This window comes from Galeopterus variegatus, unplaced genomic scaffold (assembly GCF_000696425.1).
Source record: "Galeopterus variegatus unplaced genomic scaffold, G_variegatus-3.0.2 Scaffold253, whole genome shotgun sequence".
NCBI classification, from domain to species: Eukaryota; Metazoa; Chordata; class Mammalia; order Dermoptera; family Cynocephalidae; genus Galeopterus; species Galeopterus variegatus.
In genome coordinates, this window is record NW_007726364.1 from 116,646 (window position 1) to 143,080 (window position 26,435).

General features: G+C 45.4%; 2 protein-coding genes and 1 non-coding gene across 8 annotated transcripts; 1 reads left to right on the plus strand and 2 right to left on the minus strand.

Annotated features, from left to right (window-relative positions):
• Positions 1 to 4,860: 4,860 nt before the first annotated feature.
• RBM23 (RNA binding motif protein 23) lies at positions 4,861 to 15,052 on the minus strand. 4 transcript variants are annotated; one of them, XM_008566553.1, is made up of 14 exons: positions 14,965 to 15,052; positions 11,208 to 11,283; positions 10,541 to 10,653; positions 10,008 to 10,055; positions 9,702 to 9,875; positions 9,419 to 9,472; positions 9,158 to 9,275; positions 8,913 to 9,065; positions 8,684 to 8,821; positions 8,256 to 8,321; positions 6,396 to 6,591; positions 6,180 to 6,308; positions 6,000 to 6,084; positions 4,861 to 5,913 (listed from the first exon to the last, which is right to left on the minus strand). In XM_008566553.1, the coding sequence occupies exons 2-14, from the start codon at positions 11,271 to 11,273 to the stop codon at positions 5,910 to 5,912; spliced, it is 1,344 nt and encodes a 447-aa protein (XP_008564775.1). In that variant the 5' UTR covers positions 11,274 to 11,283; positions 14,965 to 15,052; the 3' UTR covers positions 4,861 to 5,909. The 4 variants fall into 4 exon arrangements, with proteins under 4 accessions (XP_008564775.1, XP_008564777.1, XP_008564776.1 ...); XM_008566555.1 differs by lacking the exon at positions 10,008 to 10,055; XM_008566554.1 differs by lacking the exon at positions 4,861 to 5,913 and having other exon boundaries at positions 5,996 to 6,084.
• Positions 15,053 to 16,479: 1,427 nt separating this feature from the next.
• Positions 16,480 to 24,985, minus strand: PRMT5 (protein arginine methyltransferase 5). 3 transcript variants are annotated; one of them, XM_008566557.1, is made up of 17 exons: positions 24,637 to 24,985; positions 23,837 to 23,955; positions 23,440 to 23,525; positions 23,137 to 23,271; positions 22,434 to 22,546; positions 22,235 to 22,284; positions 21,888 to 22,051; positions 21,275 to 21,436; positions 20,622 to 20,699; positions 20,468 to 20,526; positions 20,258 to 20,380; positions 19,996 to 20,171; positions 19,323 to 19,432; positions 18,612 to 18,705; positions 18,315 to 18,431; positions 18,037 to 18,101; positions 16,480 to 17,007 (listed from the first exon to the last, which is right to left on the minus strand). In XM_008566557.1, exons 1-17 carry the CDS (start codon positions 24,744 to 24,746, stop codon positions 16,855 to 16,857), a joined length of 1,914 nt encoding a protein of 637 aa, XP_008564779.1. In that variant the 5' UTR covers positions 24,747 to 24,985; the 3' UTR covers positions 16,480 to 16,854. The 3 variants fall into 3 exon arrangements, with proteins under 3 accessions (XP_008564779.1, XP_008564780.1, XP_008564781.1); XM_008566558.1 differs by lacking the exon at positions 23,137 to 23,271 and having other exon boundaries at positions 24,637 to 24,770; XM_008566559.1 differs by lacking the exon at positions 23,837 to 23,955 and having other exon boundaries at positions 24,637 to 24,722.
• A 115-nt stretch (positions 24,986 to 25,100) lies between these two features.
• TRNAR-ACG lies at positions 25,101 to 25,173 on the plus strand. Its single transcript has one exon. It is a non-coding gene; the product is annotated as a tRNA-Arg (tRNA).
• The last annotated feature ends 1,262 nt before the right edge of the window (positions 25,174 to 26,435 follow it).

A 26,435-nucleotide genomic window follows, 5' to 3' on the forward strand; every position in this document is an offset into this window, starting at 1 on the left:
GGATCCCATATAGGGATGGCCGGTTCGCTCACTGGCTGAGCGTGGTGCTGACAACACCAAGTCGAGGGTTAAGATCCCCTTACCGGTCATCTTTAAAAAAAAAAAAAAAAATGAAGATAATAAGAATACCTACCTTGTAAGAAAGAGTCATGAGGACTAAATAAAAGGGCAAAGATCTTTGGGATCTGTCAAGTGTTATACAGATGAGCAGTGAAAGTAATGCTTTTGCAGCCTATGTCCTGGCCCCTTATTTAGGCACCCAAGCATCTTGCTAAACTCTCAAAGCACACCACCATTCTGGACATACAAATTTAAGTCATGATCCACAAGGTCCAGCATGCCTCCCATAGGACTCACAGGTAACCCATTATTGGATTTTATTGTCTGAGGGAGAGTTGGGGGGAAGACTGGCAACTTAAGTCTAAGTGACGGTATTGTATTGCACCATTTTTCAAGTTATAAGTTCAATTTTGTTCAAGTTATAACTTGTCTTTAGGCACAGGACCTGTGCTGATTTAAAATACTTATTCAGACAGGAAATTGCCAGGGTGAGGCTAGGATCTAGAGATCAACAAAGGCCACAGAAATGGCTTTTAGGAATGCTTAGGATGAGGGTGTTAGAAGGGATACTAAGCAAAGGGCTATAACAGAGTGCTCTGGAATTTTTCCCTGGCCAGACAAAGCAAAGGGGACTAGGTACCTTGAAGTTATGGGGGGAAGGTTTGGATGGGGGGCGTGTGCCTCATCTTGATTTTCGAAATCATCTGGTAGTAATCTGACATTGTGGACAGAGCCTCAGGCATAAAAAGATTGAAATAGTGGCATTTGTTTTCCTGAAAACTATGCTGGTTGTATGTGACCCAGGACCTTTTGAGCCTAAGTAATCTGACATTGTGGACAGAGCCTCAGGCATAAAAAGATTGAAACAGTGGCATTTGTTTTCCTGAAAACTATGCTGGTTGTATGTGACCCAGGACCTTTTGAGCCTAGGACTAGCCCAGGAAGAAGTAAGACTTATTTTCGTCATTGTCCCATCCTTGCCTCTTCCCCTGTAAACCTTGAGCATTCTCTAAAATTGGGGAGGAGAATAAGGTCAGGTGGAAAGTCGAGTAGGAATGGGGATAATGATGACAATAACAAGCTAACAAGTTTTAAGCCCTTCACACTTATTTAATCCTCATAACATCTGTATGAGATAGGTACTATTATAATTTCCTTCTTACAGGTGAGGAGTCTGAGCTAGAGAAGTGACGTAACTTACCCAAGCTTATTCAGCTAGTTCATGACAGAAGAGGGATCTGAACCACGCAGTGTGGATCCAGAGTGTGACCATTCTGCTACAGGGTGGAAGTCCCCTAGCTTGCTTGTGCCCAGTAGTGGGGAGGGGAGGCGGCCAATTCTCAGCACCACTCATTCTAAACAAGTAGGTTTTCTGATGCTTGAAGCTTCCACCCTTTCTGGAACACTGGCAAGAGTTTGACAAGTCTCTGATTTCCAAGGTCATTGTTTCCCCTTTCTACAATCTGTCATCGACTGGCTCTTTTCCAGTCTTCAGGCACCTCATCAATCTACCCATAGCTCTCAAAAATAACTGTTTTAATGGCTTTCCAGTAACTCCAGCCAGCTCCTTAAGGGCTTTTGAGAGCAGATCGTCTAGAACAGCTAACGGAACTTATCCAACTTTTAGAAGTGATCTTTGGTCAGCTCTTTCCTTGCTCCCACCTTCCCACATGATCTAAGTTGGTTGGTCTGCTTTACCTCACATTCACATAGCTCTCTCAACCAACAGCACACCTTGAGAGCAAACCAATTCTGGATATAGAGTGCCAAAATTGGAGGGGAAAGGATGTACGAAGCTAGAAGATTGAGACACATGGCTTCTCAGATCAGAATTCCTTTCCTGTCCTGCATCCAGCTCATGACTATTGCCTTCACCTGGTTACCATGGAAACATCAGTCTCTTGTGGATGGCAAACAGCACTTTAGTCAGAAAGTATCACAGGCTACCATGGTAACACCAAAAAGAGTGAAGCTGCATCCTCTCTCCTGGAGCAGTGAGGAAAGAATGGATGAGGCTGCTGGGGAAAGCAGGCTAGAAGGGACAGCCTCTGGAAATTAACTCAACAGACCTCTGATATGTGCAAGGCAAAGCAATAATGAAAAAGATATCTACGGCTGGCTTCATAAGGCTATCACCATCTAGCAATAGTTTGCAAGGAACTATAAAGGCAGGATAAGACCCACAATAGGAAAAAGAATACTGAAAAGGGAGATTAACTCCAACTAGGAAAGTTTCAGGGTGTTAAAGGACAGTATTTTGACCAGCAAAAGGGGTAAGGAAAAGAGAACGAGATGAGCAAAGACATGGAAGTAGCAAAAGTCAGGGTCTACTGGGAGCTATGGGTGTAGAGATGCGAAAAGTAACATTTCTCCTCATTGACTTTGAGGCCTTGGCTTCCATGGTGGAGCTGATAGGCAGGTAAGATAAAGATCAAGGGATCTGAAGCCAGATTGCTTGGATTAGAATCCCCAGTTTGCTAACTGTGTGATAGTGGATCGACTTATTTGATCTCTCTGGGTATCAGTTTCCTCGCTGACAAAGTAAAGATAACAAAACAATCTACCTTAGAGGGTTATTGTGGGGATTAAATATTTAATACACATAGAGTGATCAGAATCATGCCTTATCCACAATAAATCCTGCAAAAATGTTAACAATTATCATTATGAGTATGACACTCCCTAGCACCTCACTTTTCAGAGCCACGATAGCCTCTTTGCACTGCCCAGGTATTACTCCAATTCTCATCAGACTCTCCTTTAGAGGGAAAGAGGGATTGTGAAATAATATCTCCCTTCAAGTTTTTAACTCATTTCCCTTCATCATAAGTGCCAGGACTAAAGGTTCATAGGTCAAGCCCCTGCTTTCACTGGTAGTTCATATCTGAGAGTTACTGGAGTCTAAGAAGGACATGGAGAGAATCTCTATGCTAAGAATACAGCAGTTTAAAGAACAGGGAGGAAATGCCACTGCCTTAGAGAAGACAAGCATAGGCTAAAAGCCAAAAGTAGGTGAAAATCCTGTTGACAATTAAAGACTGGTGGATGGCCAGTTAGCTCACTTGGTTAGAGCACAGTGCCGATAACACCAAGGTCAAGGGTTTGGATCCCAGTACCAGCCAGCCACAAAAAAAAAAAAAAGAACACTGGTGCAAAACTTCTAACTATGCTTGGAAAGATCTGGGTCACAGTCTCATCTCCACCTGACCCTAGCCACCATGCTCAGGTAGGTGAGGTCAAAGGAGGTTTCTTTTACCTTACGCTGGACCCAGAGGCTGTTCACTGCCCCCTGCTCTCCACTCTAACCACCCCCCGAGGAATGAGTAACAAGAAGGCACTGAGTCACACACAGTGACAGCAGCTGTCACCCACTAGATGCTGTCACCTTATATGGGGTAAGAGAAGCAGTAGTCTTAGATGTTTCCTCACTTCCACCATTATCTTCCTCACTGCAAGAGGCTGTATAAGGAACTAAGAACAGGGAGCAGGGAAGACTGAAGTGGAAGGACCAAAGTGCAGGAAGGCCAAAAGTAGCTAGGGATAGGAGCATAAGGAAACCAAGCAGAGATTGGGGTCCATCTGAGGAAGAAGGCAGGGAGGCAAGGCCTGTGGGTGTTTATAATAGTTTGGAGGAGTCCAAGTCATAAGGTGACCCAGATCATGGCCTAAGGAAGACTAACAAAAATGGTCCCCTCTGCCCTTCTCAAGATGCATTAGCAGCCAAATCAATAACTATAGGGGGACTGAGTCATAGCCAGCAGCTCCTACCTAAAAATAATGCATCCTCCGTCCCTTCCCCCAGTCCCAGAAAGCAAACTAGGATAAGAAAGGAAGAAGTGGGGGTGGCATCAAAGAGCACAGGAGCAGCAGGTAAGACCACAGGCCTGGAACAATCAGGAGCTAGTTCAGAGTCCCAGTGGCCTTTTATGACACAAACAGGCCTCAAGTACTCAATGATTTAATGTTAAAAGCAACCCCTTAGCCTAATGTCACCACAAAACCATCACCTGCTTAGAAGTCTGAACTGACAGATTAAAACCTAACAGCAATTATGCATATTTTTAGCATAATAAAGTCTTAGCATTCTGTTGCTATAGAGATCAGTGGAGAATGGAGGAGCCCCACAGAGCACTGCCCCTGAAATTCAGGCCTTCTCCTTTCCCTTGGTCCCCAGGCTTGGAAGCCAGGCTCTTTCCCATCCCTAACAAAGCAGGCAGAGGAAGGTGCACCTCCTCTTTAGCAGGGCTATTCCTGGGATACTCAGATCCCCGGAATTCACTGGTCCCAGACCTGTATTATCCCAGAAAGAGCCATGTGGAAAGAAAAAGTTGAGGGGACTGACATTGAGGAATAATAGTATCAGGTTGGGAAAGCCCTGATACATAACGCCCAAACCCTTTTGGGTATTAGACTGGGATTTCTACTACAAAGACGGTCAAAGGTAGGTACAGAGGCCAATAGGGTAAGAATGGTGAGCTTAGGTGGCTTCTCTGGTACTTGGTAAGCTCCTCAAGTGGAAACACCCCTAAAGGAAGGCGCAGAATGTGCTACTGTCACACTGCCATCTGGTGGAAAGACAAGATTTGTCTTTCAGCACAGAGGAGGAGCCTGGAAGTCTTTCCAGTGGGCAAGTAGATATGGACATAGTTAAGATGAAGACAGATGCAGAAAGGAGACCATGAGGCCGTGGGTATAATGCAGGTACAGATGGGAACCCCACACAAGTGTGAACCTTTGGTCCATTTTTCTTTCTAAAGGTTAAATAAAACAAAATAAAAATAAAAATGAACGAAAACACAGTGATGTCATGAATCTTTTATATCTCTAGAACCATCATAGTTTGGGCTCAAGAGAAGTTAACATAGACAGACACACCAACTGACTGAGACCACACACATATGGACAGCAGCCGCCACATCAAGTGGGCTTGCCTTTTATACAAAGTTTATATATATATATTTATGTACACAGACACAAGGGTATAAAATCCAGTGAGAAGGGCTCACATGTGCCCAGGTAGGGAATAGGAGCGGCTTTGAGACCACAGTATTGGCAAACAGGAAGTGGTGGAGAGTAGCAAACTTCCTCCATGCTCCCATCCTGGGCCAAAGAGAGGACCTGGGAGGAAGGACGAGGATACAAAGGAAGATGCAAGATATTGGAAAGGTACCCCCACCTTTTACTAACCTCCTGAAAGCCTCTAAGATATCCAAAATGTCTGGCAGGATACATCACTCCCACACCTCCCAGCAAAATGCTAAGCCTGCAGTAGTTCTGGTCTCAAGCTGCACCAAGCAGAGGTCTAAGGTAGGCTTCACAATGCACTTATCTGTGCTATCTTCCAGGGCCCCTGTAGCATAAAGCCAGCACCTTCAAGGTTCACTCCCTCAAACTTCAAAGTCCTCTTGACTCAGAGGTCCTAAAGGTTTCCTTGACAGATTCCTTGACCAAGGTAATGGGATAGGAAAAGAAGAGAGGTCAGTTTCCTCAGTTAATGCCCTGTGGCCTTCCCAATGGGGGAGGTATCAAGGAATCTCTACGAGGTGGTTGGAAAGGGCAAGGTAGTCATCTTAGGAGACCATACACATGGATAAACAGATATTCAATGTAGGCATAGATTCTGTTCTCTTCAACTGCGGGTTTTGCTCAGCGGAGCCCATTCCCAGTGGGGCCATGGGCAGGAGCTCTTCTTGGTATCTAAGTGTGGCCCCAAATCCCCCAGAGTCAATGTCATGCCCTCAGGATGGCTTGGTCCACAAAATGGAGAGATGGGGCCGTGGAAGAGTAGATGTGGAGAAGGGAGTGGCAGGACCCAGATGCACAGGGAGGCAGTGTGCTGAGCCACTGATTTACCTATGGCAAGAAGAGGAGATAAATGGGCAGCCAAAAAAAAAAAGAGAATAACCAAAGACTAAAATAAGGTAGGCCCGGAGACTCACATGGTCTGGGGCGTAAAGAGGCTGGAGAGCTGGAAGCACTGGGAGGCGATTGCCTGGGAGGCGAGGTTCAGGGCAGGACTCAGAGCTAGAATAAAGAGAGGCAGAGTGAGTGAGCTAGTACAGAGCATTCCTTCTTTCCAGGCCCTAACCCTTCTCTCCCTTTCCCGAGTCCAAATCTACCAGTCAGAGCCGCTGGGTTTAGGGCCCCCAAGGGAACCGGTCCATTCAGTTGCAAGGCGGCAGCTTGAGCAGCAGCAGCGGCAGCAGCAGCAGCAGCAGCAGCTGTGGTTGGCAGCTGGATTCCAGAGCCTAAAAGGAGAAGAAAAGCTGGAGTTAAGTCCCAACCCTAGATCTAAAATCCATCCCCATGTTTTTCACCCTGCAGAGATACTCTACCTTCTGTCAGTTTGGCCATGAGCTGCAAATGTCCACCTGCTGCTCCCATATCCAGTTCCTGGTCCCCATCAGGAAAAGTGATATCTGTGCTACCATCCGGTCGCTCAGTCACATGGCCAACCCTCATAGGTCGACCAGCAAGCTCAAAGCCATTCAACTGTTCCAGGGCCCGCCGGGCACACTCAGAGTCAGAGAACTATGAGAAACCCAAGCCATGTTAGTCATCTCCTGGCCACAGATATGGTCTTAAAGCCCCATGAACACTCCTTAGTTCTACTATCCCAGGAATATTCCATGCTCACTGTGGTATAAACTTTTCTTTCCCAGGGAATGTGACTTAATATCCCCAATGTCCCAAAATGGTTCTCTGAAAAGGACCTTTTCCAGCTGATTCAATGGCAGTCACTTTTCAATCTTCCACTAAGAATCTAACAACGTAAAAAGTCTACTATCTGTAGGGAATCTAGTCTGACAGGCTGTTTCACAAATGTGCATATAAAAATGGAAGTAAGACAGGCTGAGAGACAAGGCTTCTGGGCTTTTAACTCAGCTCTTAGGACTAGTAAGTTTTAGTTCTCAGTCAAGTACTAAACTCTGGAAAGCCAGAGCCCAGGCTTGGGAGGAAACATACCCTAGTGCTGAGAACAAGACAGCACCCACAGCCCACATACACACCAGTGCTGCTGATTAAAGTGACTTGCTGACCAGAGGCCCTCTACTCTCTAGTTCTTCTCATCAGCAGCACCAGCAGCACCCCTGTGTAAAAAGGGACTCCCAGTCTGCTGTTTCTTTGTCAAGGTTGTTGACCTAAAAAGCAGCAACACAGTGACAGAAAGGCTCCAGAGAAGCCTTTCCACATCTGAGTCACAAAGAGAGCTTACTTAGAAGAGGTCACTAGCTACCACAGAATCATCAACACTACAGCTGGCTTTGTTTACTCTGGTATCACATGCCCTAGGGCCTGGCACGTGGTACCGGCAGTTTCTGGGCAGGTGATGTAGGTGGCCTGCTTCTACTGGATACTTTTGAGGTGAGCAATTCCCATGGTAGGACACAACCTACAATACTGTGGGCAACTGTGGGGGTGTATGCTGCTTGGATTAAGCCCAGAGAATGTAAACATCTATCAGACTTTATGTCTGGCAGCCAGTTCTCAGGGAGCAATTCCCATGGTAGGACACAACCTACAATACTGTGGGCAACTGTGGGGGTGTATGCTGTTTGGATTAAGCCCAGAGAATGTAAACATCTATCAGACTTTATGTCTGGCAGCCAGTTCTCAGCCTGAAGTCACATAGGGTTAGAAGAACCAGTTACAGGAATTAGAAATAATTTTTTTAGGAGTGTGAAGAAAATTTGAAACTTGCCCACTATTAGGTAGCCTCCTTACTCTCCCTATAATGCTATTTTATCACAAAGATCTTTCTTAATGGAGAAACTGCTTCAAATGAGGTAGAGCCAAAGGGCAGTATAACTTCCTATTCCCACCCTATCATGAGAATACACCAAATCCATAAAGCATGTCTTTAAAACCCCTTATCTAACCTCCTCATGCCCCCAACCTTTTAGCTGCAGCCTGGAATCATTACTATTACCCAAAGAGCAAGTTGCAGCACCAGGGAAGCTGGTTGAACTCCTGGACACCCCCATACCAGGGCCACTGACAGAGTGTAGGAGCAAAGCCAAGATCTCAAGCAATGCACTCATCTCAAGGGACAGAAGGCTAGTCCAAGCTTCAGGCACCAGGGTTTATGGGTCATTTAGACAGTTCCTAAAGGAGGAGGATGAAGCTAAGCTGCAAAATCAGACAAGTGGACAAACCCAAAGTGAAATTTAAAAATTAAAAGATTAGAGACTCACCGTAATGAAACCATAACCTTTAGAGCGACCTGTATCTGAGTCCTTCATCAGGACAATATTATCAATCTGTAGTAGAATAAGAAAGAATTATTAATAATCCTTTGACTAGCCCACACCTTTGATCTTTCCTGTCCAGATTACTCTAAATACCTCTAACCTTCTATAGTTGACAAATTACATCTCTCCAAATCTTCTTTCAAAAAGAGATGAACACTTTTCCCAATATTACTTAATTTGGAGCCTATTATTTGATTTCACTGTGTCTGACTTATCTGTCTACTGAGCAGCATGAATAGAATGGAGCCTAACTTTCACAGAATGGACCCATAATGCCCATTATGATGTATGCAGTGGGTTAATCATGGCCAAACAGAACCGTCCCCACTTTTTTCAGCTCTCTTCAGAGGTTTCCCTCACTTTCTACTCACTTTACCAAAAGGCTCAAAGATGCCCCGGAGCATGTCCTCAGTGATATTGAAGTGCAGGGAGCCCACATAAAGGCGCATTGGTCCACCACTGCCCTTCTGCAGGTTGTTGGCCATGGCTGCCAGTCGGTTTTTCTCAGCCTAGGGAAGAAAGAAATGATATGTCGTGACCCATGTCCAACCCCTCCACATCCTGCAATCTTGTTTTATGTCAATTTCTCAACCTGCTTACCTGTGAGGCCTGTACAATGATAGGCACTCCAAGCAGCCGTTGCCCAGTCAGCCCGATGGCCAGTGGCACAGATTGGATTTCACAGAATTCTACGTAGGCAATGCCCTTAGAACGACGTGAATTCCGATCTGAGATGATACGCACATCACGAACCTATCCAGGGCACAAAAGAAATCCTGAGTTGGGCATAAAGGGAGATAAACAGAAGATAGGCTACTCAGAAGAAAACTAAGGTGAGAGGGTACCTTGCCAACAGCAGAGAAAAATTCTTCCAGATCTCGAGGCCGAATGCGGGCAGCTAACTGCATACAGAAAACTGTGCGGGCATCACGCTCCTCAGGACTCAGATTATCAACAGGCTCCCTGGAAAGTAAAATGTGTTAAGGCCACCCCTCCCAATAATTGATCACTTTTTCTCCAGCTAACACTAAAGTACTACACATTCCTGCAGTTTGGCTCAAGCAAACACCTCACAATCCCTAAAAAAGTGTTCATTATCAGCTCACCTGACTGGGCTCTTCTCTCTGAAATGAGGACTCTTACTGTGTCCATATCTACGCCTAAGGAATAGAGAAAAACAAAAGTGAAACCAATGCTGGGTCTTCCATCATGAGAAAACCAGACTCCAACACCTCATCTCACATGGGAATTCTAAATACCACCCATTCAGTGACTGAGTATCCTGCCTATCACGATGGGTTATAAGCACCCTAAGGCAGGGTCCACAGGGCACTTGTTGTTTTACCCAGATTACTATACAAAGGTGATCATATTAGCAAAAGGTGATACCCAGTGGCAAGTGGAGGACTCCTGTAGCGAACACGATCCTCACGACGCCGGTCCCGATTTCTTGACTCACTACTATGTCGACGATCCCAGCTACGGCTGCGATGACGGCGCTGCCGATCCCGACTTCGGCTCCGACTATTTCTTCGTCTATGCCGATCCCGGTCTCGACTATGGCTACAGATGGAAATGACTTTTAAGTTTTTAAAAGACCAAACAAACCTCTTTTGGCCTTTAACTTATAGCCTACTCTGGTATCTTTCCATTTATGATAATTCCCAAGACCCAACAGCCCCCAGAATTACTAACCTGTGCTTCCTATCCTTGCTTCTACTATGGCTCCGACTCCCCTTCTTCCTGTGAAACAGCGTAAATTCTTACTACTGAGGTTTCATTCTCTCTCCCACAGAAAAAGAATGACAGGAAGTTCAAGGTGAACCAGAAAGCATCAAAAGACCAAAGCTTAGAAGATGATCTGGCACTAGTTCTCATCAACTGCACGACACTTACTTACACACAGCTCTGAATGATGTCAGGCATCAGAAGCGGCCATTTCTCCCCCCAAGCCAAGCAAAATCTTGTGTTTCCAAATCAGGGGTCCTCTTGCTAATATTATTCAAATGAAATGTATCAATGCTAGAAATGATCCACAAATGTACACTGGGAAGTGAAGACTAGAACATCATTAAACCAAGTGACCCTTATTCCCATGACCCAGTGGAATTATTACTACAAGTCAGCAGTCTTAAGAGCGACCACCTCTTAGTTCTGGCTGTTTCTCCAATGGATGCAGTTGTTACCCTTCCCCAAGCTGCCAACCCATTTCTTCACCCCACACTCACTTGCTTGTCTCCCCAGTGGTGCTGCTCCCACTGGTACCACTGCCATTGTTGCCGGTGCTATTGGTGGTATTGCTAGGACTGTCCTTTTTAACCTCTTTCTTTTGCTGCTCATCCTGAGGAGTTCGCCAGGAAAATATCACAAGGTACAAGGTAGCAGGCACACAGATTCCATTGGGCAAAAAGAACAAAGGTGGACAAGAAAGAAATCAAAGTTCTCAATTATCTAGCCAGTTTTTGAGCACCTGGATCTTCTATCAAAGGGAATAAGAGGAAACTATGCAAAAGGAAGAAATCAGAATGACAGATTTTGATGTCAAACTTCGGCTACCCAACATCTGTTCCACTGACATGCATTTCCCAGGAGAATGAGATATTGTCACTAGGCCTGAGTTACACTGACTTTCTATTGCTGTCACTGAGAGTTACAAGCAAAGCACACGTTACCACCACCGTGTTATGTGCCCACCCCTGCTTTTTTGGGGTCCTCTCTAAAAGTATGGCCCTTGAGTATGGGTCCCAGCAAAGCTTACTAAGACTATACCTTTTATGAATAGTCACCGTACATAATAAACAAGCAGGGAAAGAGGATTCACAAAATGTTGAAACTGATGATCCACAACTGTTCTTTCTTATTAAACAATTCCAGGAGTGAGGTGGGGAATATTACCTCCTCTTTTTTATAGGGAGCTTCCAGCATGGCCTCAATCACTATATCAAAGTCATCAGATGCCATCGTGTCAGATCTGAGGAGAGGATATCGATATATAAGAACCTGATTTATATTTTTCCTCCCCTTCCAGTACCATACATTCCCTTCCCCCTCCAAGAAACAGATTTCAGGATATACAGTTCTGTTTCTTGAACTCCAAAGGGATCTTACCGGCTGCCTGTTACCCTGGGTTTATTTTTGTACCTTAAAGATCTGAACTAGTTCTACTTGGTGACTTAGAAATGGCCAAGGGTCTAGAAAGAAACTGAAAACCTAGGTAGAGAGAAAATACAATACAGATGCCATCCTGTGAAGAGAAAATGCTGGTTACCTTAAAGATCTGAACTAGTTCTACTTGGTGACTTAGAAATGGCCAAGGGTCTAGAAAGAAATTGAAAACCTAGGTAGAGAGAAAATACAATACAGATGCCATCCTGTGAAGAGAAAATGCTGGTACTTAAAATTACTATTCACTTCACAATGGACACTGTGTTTCCATTCTACTGTTCAAAATTCTGAATAAATAACTGATTTAAACTTAAATTGTAAAAAATAAGCACATATTTCCAATAAAAAGTTGAAGACTAAAAATAAGAAGACAAAACAACACCAGAATGATAAAAATTTGCCCTAAGCTCTTCCCCACATAACCAAACACCAATAATTAGGGCCTTATCACTAAGCATTTTCTGTCCAATACCAACTAGAGTTTAGATAACTCAGAAATATTATGATAAAGACAGGCTTAACCAATCCCACTTTGAAACCTTTCTGTATGGCAAACAGGGTAAAACTTCTTGCCTCCCTTAACCTTTCACATCTAGCAATTGTCTTTCCCCAGTCTGTCCACCACAGGTCTGTTAAATAAGAAAAACAGAAAACACCAGACAAAATCAATAAGTTATTCAAAAATTACTGGTCTGGAATTATCAATACACACAACATGGATGAATCTGAAAATAATTATGCTGAGTGAAAGAAACCAGACACAAAAAGAGTAAGCACTGAATGATTCCATGTATATAAAACTTTAGAAAATGCAAACTAGTCACAGAAAGCACATCAGTGGCTACCTAGGGACAGGAGCAGGCATGGAGGGACCAGGAGGAAAGGATTAAAAAAGGGCATGAGAAAATTTGGAGGAGTGATGGATTCATGGATATTTACACATACCAAAACACATTAAATTGTACACTTTTAACGTGTACAGTTTTACTGTAAGCCCATTATATATATCTCAATGATGCTGCAAAAAAACCAAAAAAAAAACCCAACTAATCTGTGGAATTTCTATGCAAGGAGGCTATCATAATCAGACTTTCCATATCCACAAGGGCTTTGTCATCTTTAAAACAGCTAATGAGCTATCCAAAGATGCTGCCCTGGTTGTCCTCAGAGCCCATAAACCAATTTGATGATTTAGTAAGTGTGAGAATTACACCTATCATTTATAGTACCTACAACGGCTAAGCACTGTGCTAAGCACATTACAGAAACTATTCTTGGAAAGATAAAAAATTACTCGGAGCCAAATTTAAGGCTTATGATGGAAATCAAACCAAAATCAAATAGATATGTCTAAAAACCAGTGAACTCAATCTTTTACAATAATAACACCTTACATTTATTTAGCAATCAAAGGTAATACAGGTTTCAGGCAGATAATAATTAATCCATTCAAAGATTTTAAAAACTGAGGTTTTGTGAACTATCCAAAGTCACAGTTCAAATGGAGGAGTTAATTCTTGATTAGAGAGGTCTTCTAACTCTAAGTCTAATGTTCTATCCATTATATCAGGTTACCTCTCTCATGTGGCTTATAACTTAATCTTTTTTTGCCATCCCTCCCCCTATAACTTAACAGTGAAGGAAATTAAAGTACACAGCATATCAAGATGCCTTTTAAATATACACTCACTGAACATGAATGTTTTGATACGTTTATCAAAAGAATCAGTACCATTAGTCACACCTATTGTGAGGCTTCTATATCTGTGCCATGTAAAGTATATGCTTCAAAATATCAGGAACCAGACTAACTGTAATATATACAATCTGGTCCACTGTGGAAAAATGGTTCTAAAAATAAAAGTTTTTGATTCTCAAACTGTTCCTTTCAGTCATTTTGGCTGCCAAGTCCACACCAATTTTCTAATTGTTATAACATTTTTTTTTTTTTTTTTTTTTTTTTATCTGCCTTTTCTTCTCCAAATGAAATGCTTCTGATTTCAATAACTGCTCACTGTTGGGCTGGCTGGTTAGCTACACTGATTGATTACAGCGCGGTATTATAACACCTAGGTCAAGAGTTTGGATCCCTGTAATGGCTAGGGGCAAAGAAAAAAAAAAAAAAAAACTCATTGTTGAGTGCTAGCACACAAGGTGGGGGTAACTAACACACAAAAACTTTCACTTACGTAGACAATCCTCTATAAATGAACTTCTATATAAATATGAAGAAACTAATTAATGAACCTAGGCACATATACAACACAGCACTCTATTTCAAAACTTGCAATCTCACTGCGTTTAGTGGGTGTTACTAGATGTCCTAAAAGCAGTAAAGTGTCAAACACTCCATTTTCAGAGGTTGTTAGTTTTCATTTACTTATTTTGGCGGCTGGGCGAGAGGGCGATCTGAACCCTTATCCTTGATGTTACCAGCACCAGGCTCTCCCAAGTGAGCTAACTGGCCAGTCCTAGGTTGACAGTTTTCAAACTCTGACCGTGTCCTAATTTACAGGTCAAGGTCCATTCAATCCATCCACATATACACTATAGCTTGCTTCCACCCCTGCATTAGAGGCTCACAATCAAGGCAATGACTGGACCTTGGCATAGCACAGTCAAGACCCAAGCCAGCAAGTAAACCCCACTACTGAAGAGGCAGAGGAGAGTGATGAACCACTGTCAGCCCAGCGCAGGAAGAATTCACCAAACACTGTAGTCCCAGGGGTGATGCTAGCGCCATCTCCTGGGTCCGGTGACTGAGAGGCACAAACACCTCCAAACTGAAGGCAGCTTAATTAAGAACAGGAACAGTGAGAAAGATAAAAATATTTCTTGAAGAACTACCCTTACATATTGTGTAACGAGCCACGGCTACGCTTTAAAAAATAGTCCTATAAAAAACCGATTGGCACCAACTCTGCGAGAGCCAGTGTCCCCCCGCTCAATTCTCCTATGTGGCCTCACCATATATTTACTGAATTACGTGGTCAGAAAAATTAAAAAGGGAAAAGTTCACAAAGACCAATATAGTGAACTCCAGTCTTCAAAATACTGGGGATTGAGGAAGAAATCTCACTTCCCTTATCACCCTCTGAGTGGTGGCACCAATGACTGAAAACCGATCATAAATGTCCTCTAAGGCCATGGAGGTTCAATGCTCCCTCCCCAGAACGGGCGACCCTAAGTGTCATGGCTGCTGGGACCTGGAAAGAGAATCAAGTTACTGGGATCCGTGAAACTGCATCTTTACCCGTATAAAATATAGCCACGAGGGTGCCGATCTCCAAAAGCATGCCAGTTGGCTACATTTAGGTAGCGAACACTCCAGATCAAAATAAACCAAAAAGTACTTTTCCTTAATTTTTAAGTTTGTCTGATTCTGTTCATGACGCCATTTTCTGCCTGTGACGTCAGGGGGAAGCGCCGTGCGGCAACGTCACGCTTAAGTGACGTCGCGGGGGTAAGGGGTTTCAGGGTTTCTCACCAGTTCCGGGTCCCCGCAGGGGGATCCCGGTTCTCTCCGTTCCTTTCGGTGTGTTGGGAGGCGCGAAGCTCGGCTATTTCCAAGAGTAAAAGAAGCACTGAAGTAGGAGCTACTCCTCTCCTCTCAAAATGGCGGAAGCTCCGCCGTCTTCCAGAACCTTCCCCAATCTGCGCATGCGCTGAAACACAGGCGGTTGAACTAATCTCACTGGTATCGCGGCAGCAGGCCAAAGTACAGGTTTTCATTCGCTAAAATCCTAAGTATGGGTGGAGCCAGACTCAAATGTCTCTTAGCAACCATCAAGTTCCCGTTGATTGGCTAATCTCTCAGAGACGCATGAAACTGGAAGCGTCCTTTGGTAGCCGCCCATCACTCTGTCATTGGTTAAAAGACTTGCGGAAGGCGGGGAGAAGGGATCGAGAGCCGGGGTGAAGGACTCTTCGGTCTCGGTCACGGTGCTGACGCTGGCTAGGCCAGCCGGCCAGCCGCAGCCAAGGTGGGGGTACGATAGACGTCCTTGACTTTCCCTACTTTGACTTGCTGAGAGGGTAACGTCGGTGTTCCCCGGAACCCCTTTGTGGATTGCAACTGTGTTTGTTTCATGTCGGGGATGCCAGACTCCACACGACTGTTCTGAGCCCGTCGTCTACATAACCCTCCCGACCGCCTAACTAAAGACCTCCTTACTTCAGTGCTTGGGACCTGGGAAACACAGGTCTTGCCAGTTTTGTCTCCTTCCACACTTTGCCATGTCATCGCCCGGTCCCACAGGTCACATACCTTCAGTTCAAATCAGTGCCCCACACACCTCCCACTGCAGAGGTTAACCTGCCACAGTTTCTGAGGTGACTCCTTGGGTGCAGCAGTACTTAGCCCTCTAACCAGAAAGAAGGAACTGATGTCCATCCTCACTTTCCGAGTACTTCCAGGACCACCAGAGACTTGTTGCCTAATGTAGCTACCCAAAATGTAGCTGGTTATAACACGGAGAGAAGAGGGCCAGAGTCAGGACCTGAGTTCCAGTTCTCATTTGGATGCTAACACTACATCATTGTACTGATTTCAAATTCCCCCTCTGTGAAATGGAAAATTGGACTCAATGATCTTTTAGGACTTCAAACTCTAATCCTGCAACTGTATTCAAACAAAATGGGTGGCTTCTTGCTGGAGAAGCCTGGATGGCTTCCAGTTTTTCCTTCAAGAGGTACAGGAGCTGGCAAGTGCAGTGGCTCAGGAAGACAGATGGGTAGCTAGCTTCACTCCCTATCCCATCTTTCTCCAAGGTGGCAAATTCTATGCCTCCCCACAGAAAAGCATAACCACAGATCCTAATGGACAAGAGCTCATTGTAGCTGGTCAGAAAGGCCCATATCCAGGAGTCCAAGAGTTGCCACTCAGCTTCCTAAGTAGGGAGTAAAGCTAGGCCCCTTCAGGTCTTGGATACGATCAGGGTATAGATCTGAATATGTTTGGGTCTAAGTGAGCTGTGGGAAAACAGAGGCAGGGAGCAGCAGGTAGAGCAGGAAAGAGCCATAACTTTATTTGTATTTCCTCTTACACAAAACCATCAAAACAGGAACAGAGAAGAGCAGAGAAAGGGCTGAAAATTTGTTCAAACCACATGTTCTCAGGGTTATTCCAGGGTGAGTGCCTATTGGTGTAGCTTCAGATCCAGCACTAATTTCTCATGCCCTGGCTTAAATTCTTTACAGATTGGTCGCCTGAGCCCGGCAATTAATTCTTATCCCTTGATGTAACATAGGAAGGTAGACTGAAATGCTCCTCTCTGGTGGGCAAGAAGAATCACTGCCCATAGATGCACTGCACCTTCTGTGCTATAGGAGCAGAACCTGAAGCTGCTTCCAAAGCTCTGGACGCTTGCACACACGGCTAGAGGCCGATGGTGTATGAGCGGCCTGTGGGGTTGTGAATAGCAGAACAGACTGGTGCCGTCACAGCCCACTCATACCACACCTTCTTGGAATTGCTGCATCGCCAGAAACGCACACAGATGGTCTGGCCTTCACGCACAGTAATGGGCTGCTGTAAGAAGAAAGAGAGGGAGGTTCAGTGCAGAGCCAATGAATTTTATATGGCAATGTATTAAGGGAGGTGTGGAGCTGAAATGATAAACATGAAAGACTGTTCCAACCCTCCTGAAGCTTATTTGAAGTCTGTCAGAACACTGAACAATAAGACATTGAACAATCAAAAGTATGGAGTGTTGTGAACATGTACAGGGTACTATGAAAGCACCTATGAAAGGGTTTGGATCCCCCTACCAGACAGCCACCAAAAAAAAAAAAAAAAAGGAATGCTAACGTAGTCTAGGAGGTCAGGGAAAGTTTGACAATAGAAATGTTTAAGGAGACCTGGAAGATAAGTTAGCTGGGTGAAGAGATGAGCAAAAAGTTTACAGGAAAAAAAGAGGTGTGAAAGCCTGAGGCAGGAATGAAGATGGGTTATTAGAGGAACCAAAAAAAGGCCCATATGGCTGAAGCAAAGTAAGCAAGCGGACAGTAGCTGAAGAGGCAGGCAAAAACTAGACCATACTAAGTCTTAAAAGCAATGTTCCAGATTCAGACCTTTATCCTAAGGAAGTGGGAAGGCACTGAAGGGTTTTTAGCAACAAAGAGATAAGATCAGATTTGAGTTGTTTTTTTTTTTTTAAAAGATGACCGGTAAGGGGATCTCAACCCTTAGCTTGGTGTTGTCAGCACCACGCTCAGCCAGTGAGCAAACCGGCCATCCCTATATAGGATCCGAACCCATGGCCTTGGCGTTATCAGCACCGCACTCTCCCGAGTGAGCCACGGGGCCGGCCCAGATTTGAGTTTTTAAAAGATGACTTTTGCTCAAGGTAGAGAAAGGACAGAAGAGTAGCAACAGTAGATGTGGGGAAGTCAGGTAGAAAGCCACTGTAGGTAATCCCAACACCTACAGCCAGGATCCAAGAGCATGTGACAGCAGTAGAACATGGGTTATAGCCATGTTCCTGGGAAAAGGAAAGGGGCAGAACACCAATGGCAAAAGTTACTTCTTAACCTACATAATCTTAGAGGTGATGCCTACCTTAATGGGGAAGAGGATGGGAAACCATGAGAACATCCCAGGAGAGTGAGTCTCTGGACGGATACCTGTGTAGACAAAATAATGAAAAAACTGAGGTCTCCATGACTGTGCCTTTTGCCTAGGTTAAAGAGGGTCTCTTCTGTGATCACAGAAACAAGTACTCAAAGATCTCCATTCACTGACTCCTGGGCTCCCCATGAATCTAAATGAGACATGTATCTAAGCTGCCCGGGCAGCACACCCTCATAACCCTGCCATCCACTGCTTCAGATACTCACTGAGAGTGATGTCCTGATAAAGCACAGTCTCAAAGTAGCCTGCAAAGCCATGCAGTACTGTGTTCACCTCTATGGGAAATTCCAAGGTACAGTAACGATTGTTGTCAATCATAGGATCTGTCAGGAAAGAAAGACTTATGTGGGTGAAGAGGGGCCAAAAACCCTAGACAACCTGGTAAAGCATGAGCAAGACCCAGGAAGGGAAGCCTAAACAGGGCAGACTTAGGCAGCAGGGGAAGAAAGCAGGAGGGTGAGCTCACACCTCTCCAGTCAGAGGACAGCCATGCAGGAACCTACCTCTGTTGGGATGGCTAAAGGTGAAACAGGGTTGGGGCGCAGACAGCTGGTGGAAGTTGTGCAGCCGTACCACATAAGGCATCTCAAACTGAGCCTGTTCAGTGTGAGAAAGAGAGAAAAGATAGGAAAGAGATACCTACTTCCCCAGGGGAAAAAGCTCAAGCCTCAGGGACACCAGAAAAGGATAAAAACAATTTCACTTCAACCACTTTTCCCCCATCTCCAACTTCTCCTTTACCTCTTCTTCTCCACTGGAAGAAAATGGTTAATTCTAATACCGAAAAAGAAGAGGACTAAAGAGTGCCACTTCCTGAATAGGGAGGTGGGAGCTGGAATTTGTTTATCTTTTTAGCTCATCCAGGGGGTGGGAGTTGTTTTTGTTTTTGCATATATGTGTCATGAATAAAGTAGGGGGTTTTTTGTTTGTTTGTTTGTTTGTTTGTTTGTTTGTTTTTTAAAAGATGACCGGTAAGGGGATCTTAGCCCTTGGCTTGGTGTTGTCAGCACCACGCTCTCCCAAGTGAGCTAACCAGCCATCCCTATTTAGAATCCGAACCCGTGGCCTTGGTGTTATCAGCACTGCACTCTCCCGAGTGAGCCACGGGCCGGCCCTAAAGTTGTTTCTGAAAATAAAAATTGTTTGGTCTAAAAAACTAAAAAAAATAATAAAAATAGAGTACCACTTCTTTCTAGAACAGAGTGTCTCTTTACCTCAGGATCACGGTCCTTTTCCCGACAAGCTCGGACCTCATTGTACAGCTTGGAGGAGGAGATGGGAGCCAGAAAGGAAGTGTACTCCCCAGGGATGCTCACGCCATCATCTGCATAGCAGGAGGGCCATATTAATTCCAGAGGGAGGGAAATGTTGTGTCTATGCTAAACAAACGCTCAAACCTCCCACATCGAAACAGACCATGGCAGGAAGAGGCAGCTCAATACTGTCATTCCTAGGCCTGCCTGCTCCCAACTCCTGTCATGGAGAATTACACTTCTAGGTTAATTTACAGAGTCACACAAGATTAAAACTGAAGGAACATAAAATATTCTAATCTGGTGGTTCTTAACTTTTGTGGGGTCACGAAGCCCCACAAAAGTTCCTGATGAAAGCTAAGCCCAAGGTACATATTACATCAGCTCAGGGAGTCCACAGACCTTAAAGGTAAAGAATCTCTGCTCTAGCCCACTCCCCTCATTTTACAGATGTGAACACTGAGGTTCAGAGAGATGACTTCATTTGTTAAGGGCACAGAGGCAGTGAAGCAACAGTTCTCAAACTCATGATCTGATCCAAGCCCAACCCACCATTTCCTAAACCCTGTAACCTCCTCCCAGGTTGCTGCCCCACCCACCATCACCCCTCTTATACACCCCAACCTGGAGGCACCTCTTAGGAAATGCTGGGCTCCATCCAGGCACTCGGGTGACAGTTCATTATCAGCGAAGGAGCCCAGAAGCTCACTGACAATGATGTCTGCTTTCTCTGGAGCCACCCATTCCCTCATGTCTGATGAGACTACTGTCACCTGGCTTCCCCATTCTTCAAACTGCCAATTCTCTAACCTGAAACAGAGATGATACAGGTGAGGAGAAATGTTAAGGAAATCAGTAGCACGGACAAACTTCCCAGCAAGCAGGTTGCTACTCACGTCACCACAGCATTTGGGTTCTTCTCCACGGCATACAGCTTTATCCGTCGGTCAGCCTGCTTGGCTGCCCGCAGGGAAGCATTTACCAGGGGACCCCGGCCTGCTCCCAGCACCATCAGTACCCTAAGAAAGAAAGAGGAAGAGTCAAACAGACTAAGCATATAGAGAAGTAGGTATGCAAGTCCCCAGGATTATAGGGAAGGCACTCACTGGACACTGGTATCCTTCTCCTCTTCTGGTACTCGGTCTAGCAGACATTTATAGATGGCCTGGGGGAAGGAGAAAAGACCTCATGGCTATAATCCTATTCTCACCCAGGTCATCCTGGCCCTATGCTTTAATTAGCCTGGGCCCCACACTGTACCTGTTGGTACTGAGAGTATTTGATGGGGTCTTTTTCAAATACTTCGTATGTCTGAGATTCCAGATTGTCCATCAGTGGCTGATGAATGAAAGGAAAAAGACAAAGTAAGTTAGCCAATTTCTGTTAAGGGTCAATGCACGAGAATGTCAAAAACTTCAAGGGCCTGTGGCTCACTTGGGAGAGTGTGGTGCTGATAACACCAAGGCCATGGGTTCAGATCCCTATATAGGGATCTGAACCCATGGCCTTGGTGTTATCAGCACCACACTCTCCCAAGTGAGCAAACCGCCCATCCCTATATAGGGATCTGAACCCATGGCCTTGGTGTTATCAGCACCACACTCTCCCAAGTGAGCAAACCGCCCATCCCTATATAGGGATGGGCGGTTTGCTCACTTGGGAGAGTGTGGTGCTGATAACACCAAGGCCATGGGTTCAGATCCCTATATAGGGATGGGCGGTTCGCTCACTTGCGAGAGCGTGGTGCTGACAACACGAAGTCAAGGATTAAGATCCCCTTACCAGTCATCTTTTAAAAGAAAAAAAAAAAAACTTCCCAGTCATTCCTAAGCTTTGGTAGAATTCTGGAGCACCTACTCTCAAGAAACATTTTCTGCCCCTGCTTCCCTCCTCTCAGTGTATTCCAGACTCACCTGGAGCGGAGACTGAAGATAGTCTTCATAGCCCTTGGCAAAGAGTTCATAGGCATTGGGTGGAGGGCGGTTCTGGCTTAAGTATTCCAAGTACTGGAGGTAGGAGCAGAACTCCTTTTCTGAGTGGTGGTTGGTGCCTGTGATAATGAACTGCACCTCCAACTGGGAGAGAAGTCAGACCATCAGACACAGTCCTCACACTAAATTCAGGGATATTATAGTTTATGGCCAAGGAGCCCTAGCATAAAATAAGGCCCAGACCAACAGCTTTCCAGTGTCCACCCCAATACTAACCAAAGCAGCATAAGGCTTCAACAAACTTATAAAGCTCTCTTATGCCATATAAGCATTATCCTGGCTCAAAGGGCCCCATAAATTCTTGGTGTAACTTCCTAAAGGAAACCTACAAATTTCCCATGAGGTCTGGTTTCTTTTGAAAGGTTTCTGGGACTCCTACTGACATGTGCCTTTTTGCTCTCAAGATCCCCAACTTTGCTGAAACTGCTCTCCAGAAACCTGAGAAGAGTCAGCCCCACAGGAAAAAAGCATCATACATATATGAATAAGGCAAGAGGTATAGCTGAACCACCTTTAGAACCCTTTTACCACCCACCTTGAGAAGCCGGAAGATCAGCCTCTGGTGCATCTTAGAAAGAACAGGAAATCCCTTCTTATTGGTCAGGAAAATGCTGGTGGGAAGAATGGCTGCTTTGATGGGTTCCCCAAGCCAACGATCAATGACGTGATTAGATGGGAGGTCAGCCCCAATTTCAAGAGCTACACAAGGAAGAAAAAGACCTATCAACCACTGCCAGGCAAGAAGCCCTTCCTTGCTCCTTTGTGCAAGGCAGACTGAGGCACAGGGAAAGTAACAAAATTACTTAGTACACACAAAACTCCTGATCTTATTCATAGGACGTTAGGGAAGGGATGCCTATTCCAAGAGCCTTGTGGACTTACCCACTGCAATCCTCTTGCTATAGTCACACAAAGTTCGGAAGTTGTGCCACCTGTCCACAGTCAAATACAGAGAAATACATTTAAATATATATATACAGCCCATCAATCACCATAAATCAAGGAGACTCCCTACAGGATCCACCCTGTACTTCCCTTCACCCTACCCCTTGCCCTGGTATAGCAGCAAAGGGAGGCATACCACATCCACGTCTTTTCCTCCCCACTGTATTCCTCTGTATGTGTAGTTGGTGCATTCTCAATTATATCATCTCTCAGGTCTTCTGGTGCCACCAAGGGTACCCGCATCCAGAACTGCACATTAACAGGTACCCTTTTAGAACTCTCTTTCAAACTCATTGGGTTCAGAAATCTTCCCCCAATTAAAAAGATCTTGATCCAGACCTCAAGTTAATCCCTTTATATGTTTTTCTCAATTATGTATGTATGCATGTCCTGCAGAATGATGTTTCGGTCAGTGACAGACCATATATAAATGGTGGTCGGAGCAATAGGCTATACCATATAGCCTAAATGTGTAGTAGGCTATACCACCTAGGTTTGTGTAAGTACATGATGTCTGCACAGCCTAATCGCCTAACGACACATCTCTCAGAATGTATCTTTCTCAGACTGTATCCCCATCATTAAGTGACCCATGACTGTATCTTATAGATATCCTTATGTAAATATCTGCCATGTCTTTTATTTCAACTTTAAATTTCTGGAAATAATACATTCTATGTTTTGAAACTCTCAGCATACCACTTTTAGATTGGGGGGGGGCAATACTGACATTTAAATTCTGCCAAATGCATCCTTCACTTAACAGCTAGGCACAAGAAGGTACCCAGCATAGCCTGACTACCACAATATGCAGCAGGAAAGAAGCCCCTTGGCCATACCATGGAGGAGTGGTGGCCAGTGTGGATGTGGTTGGTCAAAACTCTGGCCAGATTTGTGTTATCTTCCTGATTAAGGGGAAGAAGGAAAGCTGGAAGACCCAGATAGGCCCCAAAATTCAGCTCCTGTAACATGGCCTGGAATAGAGATCAAGAGGAAAAGTTTAAAAGCTAACAACCAAATAGCTTTAATTGCATTATATCAGTTGTCTTACCAAGTTATGGGGGTATAAAGAACCACTCTCCGCACCCATCTTAGTTATAGACCTAATCTTTAGAAAGATCCAGTAGAGAGGTCAGTCTTACCGCCTCGGAATTCCTGCGGATCTTCTCCACTTTTGAGTCTGGACGAATCCATGGAGAAAGCTTTCCCACAATGAGCGTATTCCAGTCTGCACTCCCCCACCCAAGAAAGACAAAGACTGAATGAGGTTTAGCACTTACTTGTTCAATTTCTAGTTCTTAGCAGGGAATAGAGAGTAGAGATGAAAGACAAAGACTTTTTCCACCACAGACATGGGAAAGCCTGATACAGAGTAGGGAACTAACGTTTTTAACAAGTAAGCAAGGAGAAAAAAAAGTTATCTGTATCCCAGAGACTAACCAATATGTCCAAGTCAGAAAAGGAGAAGAATGAGGGCCCTAATACAGTAGAAGTTGCTACTGCCTCTAATAATTAAGGGGCATATGGGATGGTCCCTACCCCTTCCTGACAGCAGTAGGTCTGATCGTGTCTGGGGGCCGGGCCGATTCTTAGCAGGTTCCTGAGTGAACTCCCTCTTGAAACGCGGGTGGAAGACAGGCATGCAGAGGAAATCAAACCTACAACCACGACAGACCCAGAATCATGTAGAGAAAGCAGCAGTGCCCAGCAGTGCCCAAGAAACTGGCTTTAGGCTATCTTGATTTTGCACAGCCCTTTCAGCTGCCATCAGTCACCCCACTGGGCTGCTGAGTTCTGCCCACGTTGGGGCATATCACTTCCACTGCACTATGTTTCAACTTCTCCCCAAAAACAGCCATGGAAAAGATGAGTAAGGAGAAAAGACAGAAATTCATGCCAAATAGAATTCTTTCTACTCTGGTGTCACTGGCTTTCCAGGACTGTCACATCCCAGATTTGCCCCAGTACTGCCCATGCCTCTCCCCTCCAGATTAACCTCTTCTCTCCCCTGTCCCCTAACACTTCCTTCCACCCCCAGACAACAATCTCGACCTATGGGGCCCTGGAGAATCGACTGTAGGTCCCCTTTTTGAGTTTACCACACAACTCCCCCCCGACTTTTGAAGTCAGTTACCACACGCGCCCCCTCTTCCCCCCCCACCACAAGTTTCTTTTGTCACGTTCCTGGGGCCGAGGCTTCTCCCATTCAGAGAGTAATAATTTCTCCCGCCCTCATCCTATCCAACCCCCTTATTCCTGCCTCTGGGGGATGAGTAGCCTGCCCTTCTCCGTCCCCGAGCTTGGGCTCCGCATTCCGCTCGCTGAGGTACAGCCCTCACCCCTGCTTGGCCACAGCCCCCAGTGTGTCAGCTATTTCGGGAACGCAATTCAGGTCCCTCCCGCTGGACACGCGGCTACCACCAGCACCTCCGACCGCCATCGCCGCCATCTTTCCCCTCGCGCTGTACACGCCAGGATTCCTTCGTACTAACAGCCAATCGCAAAGCCGAAAAAGGTCCCCAGAAGGCGGGACGAGTTGCCTTAACAACCAGAGCGTCTCTCACAGCTCCCGACCAAGAGGCGGAGGGGTGAGGAGTGGCTCTTCCCGCCAATCCGCGGGCGGCACAGTGACGTAAGGCATGGCTCCTGCAGATCCACCAATCTCCGGGTCTGATTCCTGACGAACTTCAATCTCCCAGAATGCTTCACGTAGCTACAGAACTCCCTTGAGGGACTACACGTCCCATGAAACCCTGCAATATAAGCTTGAAGTATCATTACTGAGCCGAGCGAAATCGTCTCAGGGCCAGTGGCGCAATGGATAACGCGTCTGACTACGGATCAGAAGATTCCAGGTTCGACTCCTGGCTGGCTCGACGGGACGGAGGAGTTTTTTTTTTTTTTGCATCCTCGGGCAATAAATGGCCGGAAGCAGCATTTTCTAGTCTCCCTTTTCTTTCCTTTCGCTGTTTAAAGTTTCCTCATTATCTCCTCTCTTTCAGGTCTTAAGTTGATTGGGTTCTGCTGTCAACTTATGTCAGCTCTTCCCGTCACGCCTTTCGAAGGTATTTCTTGAGTCATTTACTTAGTTCCTTCTGAATACAGAAAACTTGCGTTAATGGCACTACACAGAAAACTTGCGTTAATGGCTAGTGCCATTAAAATGGGCTTCGTCCCCTTACTATGTTACATTTTTAGATAGACTGTGGTAACTCAGTCACTAATTCCTAGTGATTGTCTCAAACAAAATGTGTAAACACCTTGAACACACACACGCCTCAAGATAGAGAAAGGAATTCGTGGTGAGGGATCACGATCACCACTGACGGCAAGCCATGGAACTGCCTGATGGAGACCCGAGAGAAGCTACATTGTCCCATGTCAATTTCTGCTAGAGAGACGCAAAAGAAAGAAAGGAATGAAGCGAGGAAAGACGTAGGTAGGGAAGTGGGAACCCCTGAGGCAGGGAGCCCACAGGCGTTGAGGGCCCGGCAGCGGGGATGGGGAGGAGGACACAGGGCAAGAGGCTCTACGCAGGAGGTGTGGCAGAATTTAGGGACCCACTGTCAGGGAGCCGTGAGAAAGAGAAGTCAGGGGTGGTGCCCAGGTGTCTCTCTGTCCGCGCCGTGAGTGACAGGAGAAATGAGAGAAGCGGGTTCAGGAAGAGTCAGGGTTGGGCTTAGACATACTGAATTGGACGTCTAGGGGGCGCTGTGTAATAGAGAGTTGGATGGACAGTGATCTGAACTAGACGAGATTTGGAAGTCGCCAGAAGAAAGGTAGTGACTGAAGCGGTGAGAGCGGATGAAATCACCTTGGCCCATGGGGGACAGAGCCCTGGGAAACGCGGGCAGGATGTGAAGAGGATAAGCTCCGAGGAGCCCTGGGTGCAATGTAAGTGTTCCGAAAGGATGAAAGTCGGAAAACAAAAGAACTAAGAAAAACTTCCTCATTATTTCCTAAAGCAGCCTGAAGGGCGTGGAGGTGCTTTTATCCCATTATTATTAATTATTATTATTATTATTACCAGACCTTTTCCTGCTCCAGAAACCCATGCAGGATACCATATTACATTTAGTTGTCTCCTTACGCTTCTCTTGGCTATGACAGTTTCTCATCTGTTCCTTGTTTTTTATGA